We start from the raw sequence: 20997 nt of genomic DNA, 5'->3' as shown, positions 1-20997 counted from the left end.
ATTTTGTGCTTTTGGTTTATCAATAGTCTTCCACTTTCCAGCCTCTTCATTTTTTCCCCTTTATATTTATTGATTTTATTTCAATGACCTATTTACAAACGCGATTGGAAATTCCCAGTTTTATAATTACTTATCAACTATCAGCTATTATGTCACTACATAACCTCACTTATTGCTGATGTATTTTAAAGCTTGAGAATCTTGTCTTATAACAAGTGATTGTGTGATACGAAGCATTTTGTTTATATCGGATTTTATGTTTTTGGCGAAAGTACACGTATCAGTATACAGAATCAGAATCAGAAAAAAAAAAAAAAAAAAAAAGAGCTTCTTACCAGAAGTAACTTGGCACCTGTCATATCAATTTCCGGCACATGCTTTTCTACAGGTTGAAGTGATCGTGGCATAAAGGCACATCGTGGTAAATTCACATCTGCTGGCCAATCCTCCTCTGGAGGCAATCCAATCAAACTGCAGGGAAGACAGGAGGAATAAATGAAGGTGAAACTGTTAGCTCAAACACTAATTTACGAGGGAAAATGGTGCTATAGATGAAACAGTACAAACCCTTCTGCAGTACTGGTGGAAAGCTCAATGTGCCTCACAACAATGCTCAAGGTTCTCAGGGCCTGAGCTGGACCTATATTGAAAGCCGCGCTCAAATATTGGGGCGAACATCATCCAGCGCGGACCATTAATAATATTAATTTCAGCTCAAAACCTCAACTTAATCCGAATTCCATCTGCCCCAATCTCCTGTAAGTGGGCTGTGGGTAAATAAAACTCCATTTGTTTTGGAACACAGAATCCGTCACCAGACTAGGATTGAAAAAAAAGCTTTACAGATGCCTTTGCAAAGCAGTGCTATCCAGAAAAGAAATTAAAAAAACGGGATGGCACGTTGACGATAAGGCTGGCGCATTATGGGCTGTATACCTACTTTAGGGCGACCGGGCGTCCCGGATTTCCTGGGGCAGTCCTGGTTTTTCACCAGATGACCCGGCAGATTTTGGGAAATTTAGCTCATGTCCCAGTTTTTAGAGAGGGTCCACTGAAAAGGGAGGGAGGTGTCTTTTTATCTTTTCCAGAGCAGGGGTAGTTAGCAGCTGTAATAAGAATGGAATTTCATTAACAGGCAGGATACTGGCTTTAAGAATTGGATTTTATGTTCTCAGTGCCTCTCCTGTAATTCTATGCTGGTGACTGGTGTCATCCGTGCACTCGGTTGAAGTAAAATTGTAGTCCATTTTTATGAAGTGTCCCGTTTTTTGGCTTAAAAATTCTGGTTACCTTGAAACACACCGTCACTCCAGATCATCAGATTAACAGTATGGAGGAAATGATGTGCAGCACTGCCTTGCATTATTAAGCATTAAAACTGCAAGTTATGGTCAAGTTTTCGGTCAGCAAAACTGAACATAGTGCAAGCAGTTGATTTGGGGACAAGTAGTCACTTAACTAGATGACAAACGAATTGGAGAAGTTATGAAATTAAATAGATGTCAACTGTAACGTTGTTTTCAGCTTTTATACAGAATCAGTGAATGCCAAAAGTGAACATTTCCCCTACAAAGTCAGCATACGTGTAGCTTCTGATGGATTCAGAGTTGAAATACTTTGCTATGGGGTGTAACCATAATTGGGAAATATTAGCTTTGTACAGGACAGAAAGTCAGTTTTAAATGGCAAATACTATAAGTACAAACCAGATATACATATAAATAATCGTATACCAACGTACACTTGTCAACGTTTACATGTCTAATTATCTGGGCTATTGGTAATGCACTCAAATTAATGCCGAAACTGCACCAGAAGTTGCCTTTCCTTTGGTGCATGCAAAATCGTGGTCCCTTCTCAAAGAATTTTAGCAGTTCCCTTATAAAGTTTCACACAATCAGCACCTCTTTTCTAGAGTTGTATTTAGATTTTTACTGCCCTAAAACTACCACGATTTTGGACGCTCTCAAAGTTGGTCTTGGGAAGATGAAGGGGGAGAGTATGGGCTAAACCACGAAAAGCTTCCAGTTCTGAATGCTGACGAACGTATTTCACCATGCACACTATTCTATACAAATGCATTCTCATTTATAATACATGCGGTATGGATATCGAATACAAGTATACATCACAATCCAACTCATGCATTATTTACACCGCAGCTTACATATTCTGGGTGTTTGTGCATACATTGTTAATGAAACGCTGCTAAAATGTGTTGCCAGAAAGCTTGTTCCACTGGAAATTCCGTTTTGATGCTTTTATTAACTAAATCAGAACAGTATCCTTCTACGCGGAAAACACCTAGCGCCAAATCCAAAAATCAAAAGTATAAAAATAAGCTCCCTGGGCAGTTACCTCCTGCCAGAAAAATCAAAGCTATTCCGTGTTTTCGCAACGAAATACCTGGATGCTGCAGCTTTTTTGCACAACTCGCTATATTGTGTCCCTTTTGCTCATACAGAACAGGCAGCTGAGGAAAGTAATGGAGCCGATCAGAACATTTTAAACAGGCCTATGTCAGATGCCTCGCTGTCGCTTCAAGGGTGCCTGAGAAGCCATGTTTGCAGAGCTGTGAGTAATGTGAACACTCTACGGTTCTGTGGTCTGTGTGTACACCGTGGAGAGGGGGCTCAGGTGGGGGTACAGAGGGCCTCCTTGTATTTAAGCTCAAATAGCTATTCATATTCAAATAAGTACATATTTCCGTTTCAGAGAATGGATTGGTAATATCTATCTGTAAGTATTTATCACGCCAGGACACCGTTGAATCTTGGCTCCCCATATAAACCAGTTGATTATGGCGTTTATATATGAAAGAAGTATTGTAGGGGGAAATATTGGAGTTACTTCTTTAATCCAATCCTATTATTTTTTTTTTTTAATGCCCATTCTGCTCTCTGGGGAATGCCTCGGGGGTCTGTCAGTTCCTTCTTCTCCCACTTCATGCACTATTATCTTACTAGGCGGGCAACTAAAAACATTGTAAAACCAAAGAACATTTGTTCTTCTTCGACTACTTCTTGTGCCACAACTTACCGACTTGGAATGGGATGATGAGGGGGCTGATCACAGGACCTTCCCCTCAACCGAGATCGGGACCTACATGGAGCTGAGCGCCGAGATGCAAGGAGTTAGGTACTGCTCCCTCAAAGCTTTCAGATTCATGGCCCCAGCACTCAGAGCTAATATTCGGGTTGTGGTCATGCTCCAGACACCACAGGCACAGAAGGTGTGGATCCATAACTGATATCACCCGATGACCGGACCCGAAGGGCCTGTACCCAGTCTTAAGCAAAGACATCCTCAAGTGTAGACAGGCAATTTATTTTGACAAAAAGTTAAAAAAAAAAAAAAAAAAAGTCACTGAAGGTTAGCTCTCTTTGGATCACTGCTAGCTGGCGTGGAAAGAAAAGAAATTACATCAGCATGCTGCCTAGATACGACCTGCAACTTTATAGCCGGCACGGACGATGCCAACAGACGTGGAGCCAATCAACGCCACCTAACAGCACGCACAGGGGTACTGCTCGAGAAAAATCTCCAAATCCAGACTGGCGTCTGGGGAAATTCTAAGGTAAATAATCTGCAACTAGTTGTCTCTATCAGATGAAGACGCACTCCCTTTCCAAACTCACAACACTTTCAAAGAATGGACATAGTCTCCAAGTTCTACTGTCTATTTTCAACTTTCAAGACAAATCTGCTCACAGCATCACAGAACAAATGGGAAGTGAAACAGCTGATCAACCAAAAAAGAAAGATTTTGCAAGATAAAATTGCCTTGAAAATAGAAATCCTCATTTAGGAACACAATTATCGCTATCCTTGCACAAACTTTCTCTTAAACAGAACTACCAGGCTCCCGGTTGACTCCACAAAATACACTTGACAACATAGCTGTTAGAATTATAATGAAGAAACTAGTGATCCAGCACATGTTTTTGAACTGCCCACTTCTAAAATTTTGGAATAAAATTAACAAATACAACTTTGAAAATAATCTCCCCACAAGCTTCCATACAATTCTATTAAGCATAAAAAGTATTACCATACTGGTTTAAAGTGAATTATACACATGCCTAACTGATCAATCTCAAGCTCACTGTAAAGATGAAGACATTCTGTGTAGCTGGAAATCCACAATTTCAATTCAACAAACTAGGAGAATGTTTTTTTTCCTATTCGAAGGAAGGACAATGACATTGTTTCGCAATATCATCTTTGGGCAACCTCAAAACGTCCAATTTGGGAAAAACAAAATGGTTACTTACTTGCAGGTGTAGTTTTTTGCAGGGTGAAGGGTTTTGTGTATTCCCATGCAGTACATTAATCTCCCCTCTAGTGGCTGGGTCAGGACCCCCTCCCCCCAACCCTCTTTCTGGGTGGTTTTGACCATTTGGTATCTTGTCCATTGACTTGTATCATGAGACCCGTGCCCTGTTAATCCCCCTGTGTGGTCGCCATCTTCAGATTCTCTTTTCCTATTGGTGATTTTTGGCCTTGTTGTGGCTTCCTATATTTCCTTCTATATTTTATTTATATATTTTGTCTTCAAGAAACCTCCTCATTTCCAGGGAGGTGGGAGGGTCCTGAATAAATCCAAAAAACCTTTGAAGCTCCATAGCTACTCTTACAGGTAAATAACTAATTTTGCAGAGTGATTCTTTTCAGGATTTACATGCTGTCAAATATTTGCTGTATTCTCTCCCCCTGGGAAGCTGGGTTAAAATGTGTGTGTTTGAAGATAGTAACTTAAATACGTTTTGTGCCACCTGTGCCTCCTTGTTAGCTTGGATATTCACAATGTTTCGTGAAGATGTGTATGGAGTACCATGTGGTTGCCATACAAAAGTACTTTATGGAAACATTTGCCATGAATGCTAGTGCTTATCCCTTCTTTGTTGAGTCACCGTTTGTGTTTCAGGGATACTCCTGCTGCCTGTGGATTGTTTGGACTATACACCTTGCAAAAGTATCCTTGGTCACTGGTCAGTGCTTGCAATGCACTTAGAGGATGTGATGGCAGAAAAGCTGTGTTGAGTGTTAAAGTAAGTCCCATATTATGCATAGGCTTGAAAGGAGGCTTCACCAGCTTTGGTCACACTAGATTTAAGTTACACAGCAGTGGGGACTGAACTCAGTGGAGCTACTCTTTTTGCCCCTTCTAGAAAACCTCTTGATTACCAGCGTGATGAAGAAATATCTTCCGATACCCCCCCCCCTTCTCTTCGGCAACACTTTGATAGAGACCTACCTTGCCCCAGATTCCTCACCTTTCAGATATTCGCCAGGAGTCAGACTGAATCCGGAAACTTTTCAGTAGTACCTCAGCCCTCCATGAGATGGGGTTATGCGGCTCCACACTGACGCCTTTCCACTTCGGAAGTGACGTGCAAAGCATATGCGCCACCCCTGCTCACTGACGTCAGTTGCTTTCAAGGCTGTTCGTGCCTCCCGACGCAGAGCATGAAGAGCACACTGGTCGTGAACAGTGTGTAGATTCCTAGATTTTGGATCTTACTAATGACAGAACAAGGGGGAAGGGAGGATCGGTGAGGAATATGTGGCTAGACAGTCTCTACCTGAAAAAAAGAGTGTTACAGAGGTAGGTAAATTTTACTTCTGATAGTGACTACTAGATGCAGATCCCTCACCTTTTGACAGTCCGCCCTGTGTTCTTTGGTACGATCTATGTAGAAGCTCAGACCTCTCCTGGGATCCAAGAAATAAAGTTACTCCTCCTCAGAAAGGCGAGGTGGAGCAAAGTGGAGCATCTGTGTGATGGTTTGACTGTCGTGAAGCAGCATCACAACTTTAGGCAAAAACAATGCCAGAGTCCACAGAACCAGTTTGTCTGGGAAGAAGGTGGAATTTGGTGGATTAATACAAAGATCCTGAAGCTCACAGACACACCATGCTGAGGTGGTGGCAATGAGGAACAGAGTCTTGATAGCATGGGGCAGCTGTGTAGCAGGTTGAATGAAGTGCACATCAAGTAAATAAGGAAAAGATTAAGGTCCCATTTGCGTCTCGCAAAAGGAGAAAGGCGAAACGTGTTGAATCCCTTTCAAACACTGAATCACAACAGAGGACTTTAACAGGGATGGCTGATCTGGCAACTGTAAGAAGGCCAAAGGATAGCCATTAACCATGCCCAAAGCAAGACCTTGCTGGGCAAGAGATAAAACAAACAAAACGTCAGATAATTTTGCCAGGAGGGGGATCAATCTGGCGTGTGCCGAACCAAACCACAATTCTGTCCCAACAATAAGTTTATATAATTTTTTTCAAGGGAAGCCTGGCTGCTAAGACGACATTAACCACCTATGGAGTTTGACTGAAGGTGTTCAGCTGTTGCTGCTCAGTCTACAGGCATGAATGTGGAGCTTGAGAAGACCCAGGTACAGAACACTGCCCTTGTGCTGTGACAGAAGGTCTTCCTGGAAGGGCAGCCTAATCAAAGGACATGTGCTCGAGCCCAGGAGTTCTGGATACCACACTCTCCATGTCTAGTCCTGAGCCACTAGGATGCCTTCAGCTCGTTGCTGCTGATCTTATAGAGAACCCAGGACAGGAGTGGTATTGTTTGGAAGGCATTCAGGAGTCTAGAGTTCCACTTGAGGTGGAATAAGCTAGATCTGCCTTGGAAACTCCAACAGACAGAACAGATGACATGAGTTCTCAGAGGTGGCAAATTGATCTACTCATTTGCAAAAGAGACCTCACACCACCTCCAAATATAACTGCTACAAGTGATTGACTAGGCACTGATGGCTGAGCTTTCCACCCCGGCATTCAAAGATCCTGCCACGTTGCTCCCCACTAGGATAATTGCTTTTCAATCCAGGAATTTCCAGAGGCGCAAGGTCTCCTGGCACAGGTTCCAAGACCCCAACCCGCCCTGTTTGTTGTAGAAGCACACAGCAGTGGTGTTGTCAGTGTGCACGTAAATAAGCCTTAATGATTGGAAGGGAGACTTGGCACCAAGCAGATGGCCCTCAGCTCAAAAATGCTCACGGAATGGGACTCTGCTACAGTCCAGAGGCCTCTTATTTCCACCTTTCCAAGGATGCTGCCCCACCCCAGAAGAGATTAATCATCACTACTATCAGTTCTGGGTGGGAAAGGGAGTGGGGTCTGCTGCAGGCCTAATCACATTCTAGCAACCACCCCTGTAGATCCTTTGCAATCTCCTTCAAAAACTGAAAGTAGTTGGAGGTCCCCCTGATGTTGGGCCCAAAGAGATTTTATATCTTGCTGCAGAGCAAGCATATGTCACCTTTTAGGATAGAGATCATCTGCCCCAGCAGCCTCAGAGTCTCTCTCACTGAAATACAGTATGGAGGATTAAAGATCATGATCATAGCCTGAATATTTTGGACTCTTTCCCAGGAGAAAGGAATAAAGCTGAACTGTGTCAAGAATGGCTCAGATGAAAGTGAGCATCTGAGAAGGAGTCAGGTCTGACTTCAACATGTTGCTAGTGATCTCCAAATATGATAGGAGGTATACCATAGTCCAGAGGTGGCTGACGACTGCCTGAGGGCAAGTCAGCGTACAGTAGCCAGTCAGAGGAAAGTGGAAAGACTGTCCCCCCCATCTCTGAAGGTATGTTGCCATCAGTTTTCTGAACATTGCAGGGGACTAGGGGAACTGGTGAGACCAAATAGGCTCACCACATACTGACAATCCTCCTGTCCCACTACAAATCCTAAGTAGCACTGGTGGGCTGACAGGACGGGTAAATGGAAATAGGTGTCCTGCAGGTCCTGTGCCACCATTCAGTCTCTATGGTCAAGGGCAGATAAGACCCAGGTCAAGGTGAGCATTTTAAATTTCTCCTTCTGGATTAAGGCTTTGAGAGGGCACTGGTGTAAAATAGGCAGCAGGCCTCCATCTTTTGTGGGCACCAAAAAGTAGCAGGAATAGCAACCATGACATACTACTGGCACAGGCACCCTCTTGATAGCTCCTGTGACCAAAAGGCCTTATGCTTCCTGCTGCAAAATAGAGAGACTGTGTTCCGTCACTCACTCAAGTGGGATGGTGGAAAGTTTGGCAGGGAAGAAAAGAAGGGTAACAAAGGTTTAGTCACTGAGAATAATCTGTAGAACTCACCTGTCTGAATTTGCTGCCTGCAAACCCAGGTAGAATCTGTGGATTCTGCCTCCCTCTGGGTGGCTGTGCTTGTGTAAGGGCACACTAAAAAGGATAGCAGTTTGGGCTGGAGGGGAGGCGGAAGACTGAGCAGCAGATTAGCCTTCTCCACGGGGTACTACAGCCTCAACTGTAAAACTACTGGGGTCCCTACCAGGGCTGGACAGGCAGACGCTAAAAGGCACCATTGCCAAAGTCACAAAAGAAAGCATGGAACTGTTGTGGGTGAGGAGGTGGGGCTGGAAGGCCTAAATAGTGTACAGTAGCCTTGCTCTTCTTAAAATGCTCTAAAGCGGAGATGCCGTGCCCCCGAACAGGCGCGTCTCAATGAAGGTGATGTCCATCAAGGAGGACTGGACGTCAACAGGCAACCTCGTTGATGCAGCCAAGCACAGCCCCAAATGGTAACATTGGTGCAGAATCTATGGTGTCCAAGCCACAACGAATTATGAACTTGACAGTATCCCAGCCATCTTGAATAACCTGAGAACAGGCTGTATGAGGGAGGACTTGTGCTACCAAATTCCAAAGGACTTGGGAGTAATGGTCCAACAAGCAGCTGGTGTTAACAAATCTTCGGGCCAGACTAGCAGATGAAAAAAGACGTTTGCCAAACTTTTCCACCCATTTAAATTCCATGTCAGGGGGAGTTGTAGGAAAGGTGTTAAGATTTAAACAACTCGAGGAAACTTGCATCACCAAGCTGTCAGATGAAGGGTGCTGCAAAAGAAAAGTAGGATCATCAGGAACAGGGCAATGCTACCTGCCAATTTGTCGATTGACTGGGCGGGTCAGTGAAAGGTTTGGTTGGCCCCAATAATGTAATCACCAGTGCCTTGTTAAACAGGAGGAAGGGCTCAGTAGATGTTTGTCTCCGTTGGAGGACTTGACCTCCATGGTAAGGTGTTGGAGATCAACGACTTCAGGCGCGCTATGCATCACCATGGCATAGGAAATAGATTCCACCATGGCAGGTCCACGGGGTGAAAGGAGACCTGTTTCAGGGGAGGTATCCAGACCACTAACCTCCTGCAGGTCCTCATACCAATTATCCTGGTGGGGTTGAGTAAACTCACCACCCAGGTCAGTCACTGTCCAAGTCTGTCCAAAAACAGCAATGTAAAGTATGCTATTTCTCTTGTGGGGTGGCAAATCAAGTGGGGAAAGGAAGAGCTGATTTGGATGCAAATTTAATCAGGGTGTGACCACTGCTGGAGAGAACAATCTGAATCTCTCCTCCAGTGTTGATGGAGTTGATATCAGCTTATAAGAGCCTGTGATCAGCACAGGTTTTGGTGCTGGAAGTGGAGTCATGGCAAGATGGATTGGAGGGTACAACTGCCACCAGGGTCGAACCAGCTGTGGTACTCCAGGCAGAAGGTTTTGAAACTGCTTGGGATCCAAAGCACCCCCAGAGGGAATCAGTAACTATCGAACAGCTCAGCACAGCCGCAGGGCACCCATCGATCTGTTGTGGTTGGCTGCCCAAGAAACTCTGATTGTGCTGGAACCAACTTTACTAACGAGAAGCGTGGCGCTGCCCTCTGACAGCTCAGGGAAATGAGGGGTGCAAGGGAATCCTGCTTCGATTTCTTGTGCTTCCAAGACTTGCCTGATGATTTTGACTATGATAAAGATCGACCCTTGAGGAGCTTTGGGAGCAAGAATGGGACTGAGGCAAAACTTTGGATACAGACAATGATTTGGAGCAGTTCTATCAAGGATAATTTTGTGCTTGGTGACGTAAAGCTTTGTGTTGTGATCCCCGATGGCCTTCAGATATATTGATGTGCAGTCATTTCAGGTCTTGGTATTGTGGCCTGGCGCCACAGCCATTCCGGATGGGGATCTGTCACAAATATGTTTGAGACAGTCCCTACAAGACTTGAAACCTGTTATTTTATGGGGAGACAGCCTTCACACACTGAAATAATGGAAGTAAATGTCTCTGAGAGACACGAAGAGAGCTAGGAATCCACATCTTGTGTCGTGGAAAGAAAAACTGATGTCTGCGAGCAGAGGTGGTGCCTATATGGGGCCCACATGTCAAATGTTTCCAGATCCAGTCTGATGCCTGGGGAACACTGAAAAGGTTAGGAATCTGCGGCTATAAGTCTCCATCAGAAGTAGTCTTTCAGTGAGGTGCATGAAAGCCCTTCAACTATCAGGTGGGTGAAGTACTTAACAATGGTAGTGCCCCTTGTCCAACTGCCCCAAGGTCTACCTTCACCAGTGTATCAAGAGATTCTAGTTTGCAGCATAGCCGTTTTAAAAGGTAGGCCTTCTGTCTTCTCTTGTGATTTCTGTGGAGCTCTGTGGAAGTCCCACATGTCCAAACTCTGGGTCACGAGGAGCTATGTCTCTAGGATGAGGGTGGCTGGTTCTGGGTTACATACCTGACCCTTTTGCGTTGTTAGCAAGTCCTGATGAGCTGGTATTCTCTGGTCTGTGCCATTACTACACATCTGAGCATCATGTCTGGCTGGCCTAGTAAGAGGCAATCAGGATTAGTCTCATGGGTGCTTGTCTGACCTGTACAACAACTTAAGCGTTAGCGGGTTAGGAGAAAAGCGTATGCAAGTTCCCCTCCCGAGGCTATCAACAAGGCATAACCCCGGAACTCATGGTGTGGGTATCTGGACTTGTTATTTTGGCATTTTCAGTTTTCATTTTGTTTCAAATAAGTATTTGAGAACTGCCCCATTTCTGAAACATTGTTGTTTCAGCTGTCACTTGTATGAGGCACTTGCTTGCCTGCTTAGCCTGGCCACCTTTGTTCTGAATCTCACATAGGTGTACGGCCACAAGTATTATTCTCTGAACTGCCTATTTCCATATGTATTGAGCCAGTTAGGTTAGTATGTGCAAACCTGTTGCTCCCTGCTTGTTGAGGTAAAACATCGAGGTTGCATTGTCTGTCTGTATTTGAACTGTTCTTCCTCTTGGCTTGTGTCTTGAAGGCCTTTATGGCAAAGAAGACGGTCTTTAGATGCAACGCAGTTATAGGTTTTATCTTTTCTTCGGGGCTCCATTGGACCCAAAGTTTAATTTTTCTAAGTGCATGCCTGACTTGCGTGGGATACATTTGTTTTGATGGTTACTGAGGGAACTGGTTGTTAGACACAGCTGCTTCTTTGCGTTCTTTGTGTTACAGCACTCCCTTTGTACTTCTCTGTGACAACCACCAGAACCTCCCAACTCTAGGTTGCCTGTGACTATTGACATCATAGCCACTGCTGGAATGGCCTCACATGTAACCTAGCATGGCGTATTAGGGTATGAAAAATGTCATCATGCCCCTTAATGTGTCCAGTGTCCTCATGGTCAGATGCAATTCCTTCTGGTAAAGGCAAGTTTGCTCTGTCAGTGTCAGGATTCCTTTGGTAGCTGGGAGTGACTGTCGTCCTGGAGGTTAGCCTTGATCCCAAAAATGTTTTCTCTCTGCAATAATGGGAATGAGTTCTCCAGGTTCTGGGAAAACCCCAATCTGTGGAGCATCCCAGTGACTGTTTATGTTCTCACGGTACTGCCTGAATGACTTGGGCTTTACTAGTCAATCCTCTAGGTAAGGGTGGACATTGATCCCCTGCCTCAAAGAAGACTGCTGTTGGCAAATTTTCATCAAGAGTTAAGGTCTGCTGAGGTTGTCTCCTGTACCCCACTACATATTTGACAAGTCTCTGTCCTCCCTTGCTCCCTAGCAAATATTTACCTTTCCAGGGACAATCTTTCTACCATTCTAAATACAGAAACGTGTGTGTGTGCATGAGCATATTTATATTAATTTGCAACCTTCACAAAACGTGAATCATGCCTGGGTTCGGACTTCATGGCTATCTATCTCCTTGGTCTGGATGACAGCCAAACTGACCTTTTGGGTAATCTAACAGCTGCCACAAAGAACCGACTAGTGACGCCAGAGCACTAATCAGCTCCTAGTGTTCACTAGGAACAACAAGGTATCAATTGCTTATAATTCTACCAGGATAACTCCAGAATAAAGTATATGACAGGTATACCCTAGGTAATTTTATTTTTCTTACAAGATACCTAACAATATCAAGAGCTCCCTAAAGCAGGTAGAGCCCATCCAGATGTACCATCATTCTGGTTGAGGGACTTCTTGACGAAGCATGCCACAAACAAACCATGGGTGAAAGTCCCTATGAAAACTAAAAAGATTTCATTTTGCAGTAACATGTTCTTCTGGTTTGAATGTACAGCATTAATTTGTTGGTCAGTACCATGCTATGAGACCACTGCTGCAAAAATCAATAGATAAAGAAACATGGATTTTATTGAGGTTGCCTGGCAGTTTGTAACGTGAAAGCAGTGATATTTCCAATATGTGGGATAAGAAACCATAACCTTTTCTGCAACAATAGTTTAGAACTTGACATTTTTCTACATTCACAAAGAATATTATTCGACCGAATTGTGGATGAATCTGAAGTACTTCAAGTGTGAGCCCCCAGGCTGAGTTAGTATAACTGACGGATGTGGACTGTTAACGGGAGACTTCCACTTCAGATTTTTTTTTGTTAATTGCTTTTAAGTTGCTCATTGTAACTGTGCTCTAGTCCCTCTCCTTCACCAGGGAGGTTGTGGTCACACGTGAACCAAGAAGAATTTTAAGACTGTTACGGAGAAGTACCTAGTGGTTTTACAGTGCTCATGTAGGTTGATTCATCTAGCCCTCATCAAGTCCCGGCAGTAAATAATCTCATGCGACATAACACACGTTTCACATTTCACTTTTGGTGCTCTTGTTGTTTAACAGCATAACAGGCCAAAGCTCAGTGGTTTTGTGTGAAAAAATAAGTGCATCCTTACTGCTCCCATATCAGTCAAGATGTTAACTAGAATCAGGTGCTGCTGATAATAAAACGAGCCGACATCTATATAGAAAGGCTGAAACTGGGTCAATTAGGTCTGAACACTAAGGTTCGTGTTAATATATAATGCCTAGGGAAAATATATTGGTCAAGAGACTTTGAGAAAGAGTTGTTGCTGCTTTTTAGTCTGTAAAGGGTCATAAAGCCAAGTCCATCATTCACCAGTAAAAGCAGTTATTTATAAATGAACAAAATTCAAGATATTTACTAATTTACCAAGAAGTGGACATCCATGGAAATTTACCCCAGGATGATGATCCTAGAGGTTTCAAAGAACCCCAAAACTGCACCCAGGGATATTTGACTCTCAATATGCTACACAGAGATCACGATTCTGTCTTTAGAAAAAGAGAGGCCACGTGCATTTTTCATGAAAGGGTAGCCAGGGTAAATCCATTCTCTCTAAAAAAGAACACTGCTCCACTGCTTGGGTTTGCAAAAGAGCACAAAATGAACCACACAACTTCTAAAGCAATTTAAGAAGACGACGAGACCTAGAAGATGTGTTTTGTTGTAATGCACAATGTTTGGCGAAAACACTATCTCTATACGAATCTCGTGTATTAGCTGTCAAGCATTGGGGGGAGGGGTTGTGACATGGCTCTACTTTTCACTTCAGCCGCAGGACCTGGATGCCTTCCAACCATGGAGTTCATCAGCACATTCTCGATGAACACATAAGATCATCTACCCTAACACTAAAGCTTAGCTAAAAGTGGTCCATGCAATAGGGTAATGATCAAAAACATGCGGGTAAATCCATTAATGAATGGATGAAAAAGAAAATAATTAGGATTTTGCACTCAAGGCCTCCTCTTGTGGGATGGCTCAGTAGGACCTAAGCTTTACAGTTACGAATAAATCACCAAGATTCAACAGTTTTAAAAGGAAGTGTGTCAGAATTTCTACCTTGAGATGCAAGACAAGAAACATTCATTTACTTCACGTTACTGCTGTAGATGGAGGTTAAAAACTATACTTAATTACTGAGCGTTGTTTCACAAAAGGCTACTGAATGCTGGTCGATTGTTTTTCTATAATGACCATGTTAACTGTGTGCATTGTTAGGGAATAGATTCCTAGACTAGGCATTGGTGCTGGCTTAACGCCAAGTGGCCATAGCCTGGAAGTTCCACAATGGCCCGACACTTGAGGCGTGGGGAAGGGGCGCGAGATGAGGAGCAGACATTACAGAGAGAAGAGGCACGCGGGATACGAGCCTGCCCTATTGCAACCCTGTGGACTGAAGTGGTGGATGCTTGGGAACTGAGTGAGCAGGTCATGGACCGGGTGGAGGAAAATGTAGGATGTCCACTGCAGACAGGGCCGTATCAGGCCCCTTGGCTGGGGAGAACTCAGACGGAGAGACCACCACATTGATATCCCGGCAGTACACATCTATATGAAAGGTGATCGTGGGAGACGAGTAGTAACCCACCGAACCATGCTGCTTCCTGACAAGACAGCAGCCCCTGGTGGGGTTGGACGCTCCCCTTATTGGAGAGACTTACTGGCTTTCACACTTGTGCAGACACCTTGGCAGACGAGATTCCCCGTAGCAATGAGGCAGGTCAGATATGTTATAACATGTGAAACCACAGACTCGAGAGGGTGTACTTTCTTTTTCACATCACTGTAAGGGTATGGCAATTTTCAAATGAGCGATCGGCAAGCCCCGCTTTGCACTTATAAATAATGTTCTGAAAGCTCTACAGTGTAGTTAGTGACTTACTCAAAAATCTTGCCCAACTGGTCCACCTCCGAGTTCCCGCAGAAGAGAGGTCTGCAAAGACGAAGGGAAATATAATTTTAGATGATCAACATATTAAGCATTTTCTCAAACCTCCAAAAATAGCCTTAACACAAAATAATTTTAAAAAAATACAGTAAAGCAGCAGTTATTTTTTTTGGGGGGGAAGAGAGACGATACTAGAAGTACGTAGGTACTTTGCAGTTTCCCCAATACAGTCATCACCTCATAGCAGTTGACCCTGAAAAAGCAGTTTTATTGTAAACAACGGGTCATATTTCCTGCATCCTATAAGTGGTGATAATTATTTATAACGAGGCCGTATAAGAAACAAGCAACATAGGGGATGCAACGAGTATTGGTGAAGGGCTTAGTGGGTTTATGTGTTAAAAGATGGACCAGGTTACTCAATTTATTCGCTTGTGAATGGTCTTGGCATATGGCCCTTCTATCTTATGGATACCCTTGGCTCAGCGCAAAAATGAGACCTAAGCACTTGTTAAAGTTTGTCTGCGTACATTCAAGCGCCCTTGCCTATCCAATGGAGCATAGTGGATAGTGTGCTATAGTGGTTTGATTTTGCAACTCGAGCCATGCACTTTCCTACTCATCATCTACACCATTTCTAAAGCACTGAATAGCCAAAGAGATGGGAGGAGTGTGGAGGCAGGTGTTATAGGCCACAGTTAAGACAACTCCAACCCTAAGGTTAAAGAACAGTCCTGTAAAAGTGCATCAGAGTCACAGCCGGCTCTCACAGCAATGTTTATTTTATGCATTAGAAATGGTTTATGTGGTTGGTTGCCTTGCAGGTAACGTAAAGCAAGAAATCAACTCTCAAAGGCCACAGATGTTTCCTATGCATCAATTGCATGCATGTCAAAAAAGTCGAAAGAGCCAAACTTCTTGGTCGCTTTTAAGTAATTTTCACGTATTCCCCCCAACGTTCATATTGTGTACAATATTGGAGACTCAAAAGAGGGATTTTCATGGAACATTATAAACAAATTTGTTTGAAGTCAGCTAAAGCAACACACACCTATATGTACGGAAAATGCATGTGTTAATCTTCAACCATAAATACTCCTGTACAAAATTTTAGAAGCACCAAAACAGCCGAAATATAACGCTTACACCAATTAGCTGGAATACGAAAACTGGTTAACTCTGAAACAAAGTTAAAATATTTGAAAAGGCAAGTGATAGGCGTGACTTAAAATAACCCCTTGCACTCTGCACGAAAGCCAAATGATTAAAAAAACATGAATAATATTCTCTGCCCTGCTTCTAGATAGACCCCTATTTGGTCTCTTTAAAAAATACCAATGTTGATTCCAGAGGCCCAGCGTAGCCAACACTTTACAAACCATTCATGTAAATGCAGACTGGCTTATTAGAAGAGGACATGTCCAATATGGAAGCACCAGGGGCACACACATCCCAATATAGATTCACTACGTCAATTAAGAAAAAACACTTAAGTCATGGATGGAGCCACAAGCGCCGTTCTGCAAGGTGCACCACATCTGAACCCATTAGGAGCTTCCCCAAACAAGGCAAAAGAAAGTTCTCTCCAAGAAGACCTCAAAGGTTTTGCCCATCTTAAGGGCATAAAGCAGACACAGAGTGGATTGTCAGTCAAAGGCATTTACTTAAGGCCAACCTCATCTGAGGCATATCACTTTAACAATGTTTTGCTCTTCTTCTACGTGCATACCAGAGATTAAGTCATCACAATTCAGTGCCAAAGTCTACACTTTCACTGTTAGATAATATTCTACTAAGGTGCAAGTCTCCATGCTAGTTCATGTACAATCTCTCACTCAATCTCTCTTACTCTCTCTCTCTGTGTGTCAGACACTCTCTCTCGCTCTCTGTGTGTGTGTCAGACACTCTCTCTCGCTCTGACACGCTCTCTCGCTCTCTCTCTCTCTCTCACACTCTCTCTCGCTCTCTCTCTCTCTCTCTCTCTCTCTCTCTGACAGTCTCTCTCTCTGACACATTCCTCAAATGACCAGAAGTAAGGCCTTGCCAATGCCTATGGGAACCAGAAGAAGGCATGAGGCAAGGAGACATTGCCTCATTGATGGAGAGACCCAAAGATGACAACAGGGAGACTTCTGTCTGCAGATGGTCCGCGACGGACTACAGCGATACTGCTTTCACTAGTCAGTTGTCAAGCCAGGGAACATGTGCATCACTGACCAGTGAAAGTGGGCCACAACCAGCATTACCTTGGTAAACAGCTGTGTGGGGGGTGGGGGCAACAGCAAAAAAGAACTGCTTCAGTCCTACAAGGGAGCAAAGAAATGTATGTAGAAATGCACGACAGTACACAAAAATATGCATCCTGCACGTCCAAGAAGAGCATCTACTTCTCGTGACCCAGGGCACAGAGGACCAGGTACATAGTCAAAGGAAAGTGTTCCATAACTAAAGGTTAAAAATCAGTCTGTGCCTGCAGACATTCTTGGGCAACAAGAAGTAGCAGGAATAGCATCCCTTGCCAATCACCACAAGGACTCTCTCCATGCCCCTTTGCTTAACCATGACTGAATTTCATGTGCAAACATGGAGGCATGATGATCTGAAGTCTCAGTAAAAATCGAAGGACATGGGCGTATGTGGGGGATGGGGTAGAAAATGACTGGGTTCTCGTAACCATACTAAACAACTTGCAGAACCCATTGTTTTGAGGTAATTGAAAGCCAGGCAGAAATAAATATCCTGTGATAGGCTGTAGTTGCAGGGACGACTAAGACGAAGGCTATATCTGACACTGCCTACAGTCTCTGCCACCAATATGTCCTCTGGAACCTGAAAGGGCTGTATGTGACGCTGCACAGGCTGCATTAGGCAAGAATAATTGTTTCGAGAGAACCCTCTGAAAATGTGATATTGTTGGTAGAATGCATGCTCTGGTGACAAGCCCAATAAATGGGCTGTGAAACCAGGACAGAATGTGCTTTTTCTCCAAAAAGCCCTGGAGCCACTGAAAGACATTTTTTTGAGGGATGCCAGTTTGTACCTAGAAAATCCTATAGCGCTCATCCGCAATGTTGATCACAAGAAGGTGCCCCGTAAAGACATTGTAATATATACTCCGTTGCATCCTGACCATCAAAGGTGGTCTTTACACATACATTTCTCAACTCTTCCATAACCCCCCATTTCTCCACAAGGTCAAGCAAAGGGAAATGACAAGATACAAAAAATGGTTACTTACCAGTAGAAGTGGTTTTGGAGCTGAAAGAAATTTCTATATTCACATGGTGTGCATTCTGCCATTTAGTGGTTGGGTACGGAACTTTGTTTTTTTAGGTCAAGCACCCAAGTGCTTGAGACCTGTTGTACTCTATTCTGTGGGCTTTAACAAAGCCCATCACTTTTATTCGTTCGTGGATTTGCCTTTCAAAAATCCTTTGATGTCATTGCTACATGCTTTACGTTTGTCCCACCTTAAGGTGGCTTTGTTACCGCCCTGGACACTAACCCTGTTACAGGGATAATTGCACAGTTGGCAATATGTTTTACTTTGAGTAAACTACTTTATTTGCTCTCTCCCTTTTACACTCTATGGCGCTCTCACTTTTTACACAGCGCAAACCTGATCAGCAGTATTGGGGCGGTTTGCATTGCTACCAGTTACTTCATTGTTAACTTTGTTTTTCAGTTGCACTCATGGAGGCCACGTCTTGCATGACTACCCGTTATTTCTCATTGTTTAATTTAATTCGCATCATGGAGTTTTCAAGTTTTACGCAGCAAAATGGGCAGTATTGGAGCTCTTTGCAGGACTACCAGTTACTTGTCATTGTTTATATTGTTTTTCGTTCACACTCATGGCGGCAATAGCACTTTCACGTTTTTACACAGCGTAAACTTGATCGGCAGTATTGGAGCACTTTGCATGACTTTCAGTTACAATCACTCATTGTTAACTTTGTTTTTCATTTATGCTCATAGCTTGCCATGGTGTTTGCAAGTTTTACACAGTGCAATGGGCAGTATTGCAGCGTTTTGCATGACTACCAGTTATTTCTTATTGTTCATTTTGTTTTCCATTCACGCTCATGGCGGCCAGAGCGTTTTCACATTTTACACAACGTGAACTTGATCACCAGTATTGGAGCATTTTACATGACTACCAGTTACTTCTCATTCTTAACTTTGTTTTTCATTGGGGGCGTGGCCAAGATGGCGACCGGCGCAGACATTGTTTGAGTAGCTCCGCTCCCAGCCCCAAAGTTATCCTGTTACACCGCGCACGGACCCACCCCCCCACCCCAAGACAACAGAATTGTGATTCGTGGGGTACCGTTTTACCCCTTGTTGACAGCCGGTGTATCTAAAGGCGGCGTGGCCGATCGGGAAAAGGAGGCGGCGCCCTGACGCATCGCATACTGGTGCTGGGTAGACTGAAGGAGCACAACACGCCACCGTTCGACATGCCGGTGGGAAGACGCATGCGATTGTGGGAAGACGCAACTGATGCAGCTGGTGGCGTGTGATGCAGCAGCGGAGTGGACGCGCAACAGGCTGGAGAAGCTGCGCTGCCCAAGCAGCCTGAGTGACAGGAGAAACGCCACAGTGAGCACATCCCTGCACTGCAGGTCGGGCTCAACTCGTTGAGAAATGGACAGGAAATGAGCATGCAATCACAGTCGAGGTCCTCCCCCAGTGACTGAGGAGGAGGCCCTCCCTTCGACATTTTGGAGAACCCCTGGCAAGGTCCTGAAGGGCCTATATTCAACTGGTGCAGCCCTTGGGGGGGGGGGGGTCACTGCAATGACGTGCTGGAGGTGGTAATGAGGGGCTCCTGACCCCTTTGGCCAGGATGGATGTTACAGCAGGTGGCAGTAGGGTCCGTAACCAAGATCTGCCCACTCGCAATATCGGATCAAAGGGCCCGATAGTAATCTGTGATGACCCAAAACGCCCAATTTGCTATTGAGGGCTTGGTAATTGCGGCCTGCTCTGGGATGTTCAAGAAGGCTACTCCTAAACAAACTAATTGAACATTGTCAAGCGGAGAGTGACAAGTCAAGGCAAGGGAGTGGAGCGGCCCTCTTGCTATAGGCACATGATTGATCCTTGCTCATATGTACCTGCTCATTTAGACTACATGAAGGGGTAATTGAACACTGGCGGGTGTACCCGCTTTAGCGGGTGCATTCATGGTCAAACCAAAGAATGCGAGGTGCTGCCACTGGCTGAAGGAACAATGCCTCTTCTGTCTGCCACCTCTAACGATAATTTGGCGACCCTCCAACAGATGAATGAGACCTTGCAGGTACATTCTGCTCAATTTGATAAGCTTCATCAGGCAGTGCTGGACACCAAAACGACTCTAGAAGTAAAAATAGACTCTGTGGCACAGGAGGTTAATCTGCTTCAAGTAGAGCATTGTAAACTAGCCGAAAGGGTTTCTGAAAATGAGGCCTTATTAGCGGAGGTACAACCAGGGGTTAAAGACATTCAGAACCAAGTGACGCAGCTGAAGGCGGAGGTCTCTCTCCTGCACCGAAGAGCAGAAGACGCAGAGAGACGTTCACTGAGAAATAACATTAGGTTCCTAGGATTTCTGGAACAGGCTGAGACACCTAATGCTGAATTATTCATAGAACAATGGTTGAAGAGCACGGTGTTAGGAAACAATGTACCGCCTTTCTTCTCTATAGAAGGAGCACACTGGATTCCAAGAAGGCCACTGAGGTCTGGAGCACCACCTAGGCCGTTAATAGCTCGTCTCCTCAACTTCTGAGACCGTGACTTGATACTTCAGAGCTTTCGCACACATGGCCCCTGGAAGTTCGAAAATACTACCATAACGGCCTACCCCTACCCAGACTACACATTGGAGGTGCAATGCAAACGTACTTCGTACATAAAGATTAAACAGCTTCTACACGAATGGAACATTGCCTACTCCCTGCTCTTTCCAGCACGCTTGCGAGTGGTGAATGAGGGGAGGATCCATATTTTCCCATCACCTGAGGATGCATAGATGTGGTTACATGCCAAGGGCTGGGTTGAACCACATAGCGAGGTACCCCCCCGAGGGAACATCGCTGACACCCCAACCCCCGCGCAAAAAGAGAACCAGCAGCAAGATGCACTCCTCCAGGACATAGGCAGCTCTGGGCCAAGCACAGGCACTACTTGAAGTGACCAAACTTACAACCAACCCAT

General features: G+C 44.5%; 1 protein-coding gene across 2 annotated transcripts in view; it reads right to left on the bottom strand.

The window, feature by feature from the left end:
* CDK4 (cyclin dependent kinase 4) overlaps positions 1–20997 on the bottom strand; it is a 369431-nt gene that overhangs the window by 11269 nt on the left and 337165 nt on the right. For both annotated transcript variants that reach the window (XM_069230925.1, XM_069230926.1), the window contains exons 6-7: positions 14788–14838; positions 336–471 (exon numbers count right to left, since the gene is read on the bottom strand). In XM_069230925.1, the coding sequence (XP_069087026.1) occupies positions 336–471; positions 14788–14838 (187 nt within the window). The remainder of the gene's footprint in view (positions 1–335; positions 472–14787; positions 14839–20997) is intronic.

The sequence above is a fragment of the Pleurodeles waltl genome, chromosome 4_2, assembly GCF_031143425.1.
Source record: "Pleurodeles waltl isolate 20211129_DDA chromosome 4_2, aPleWal1.hap1.20221129, whole genome shotgun sequence".
Taxonomy (NCBI): domain Eukaryota; kingdom Metazoa; phylum Chordata; class Amphibia; order Caudata; family Salamandridae; genus Pleurodeles; species Pleurodeles waltl.
Note: the sequence above shows the minus strand (reverse complement) of the source record. Positions and strands in the feature narration are given on the sequence as shown.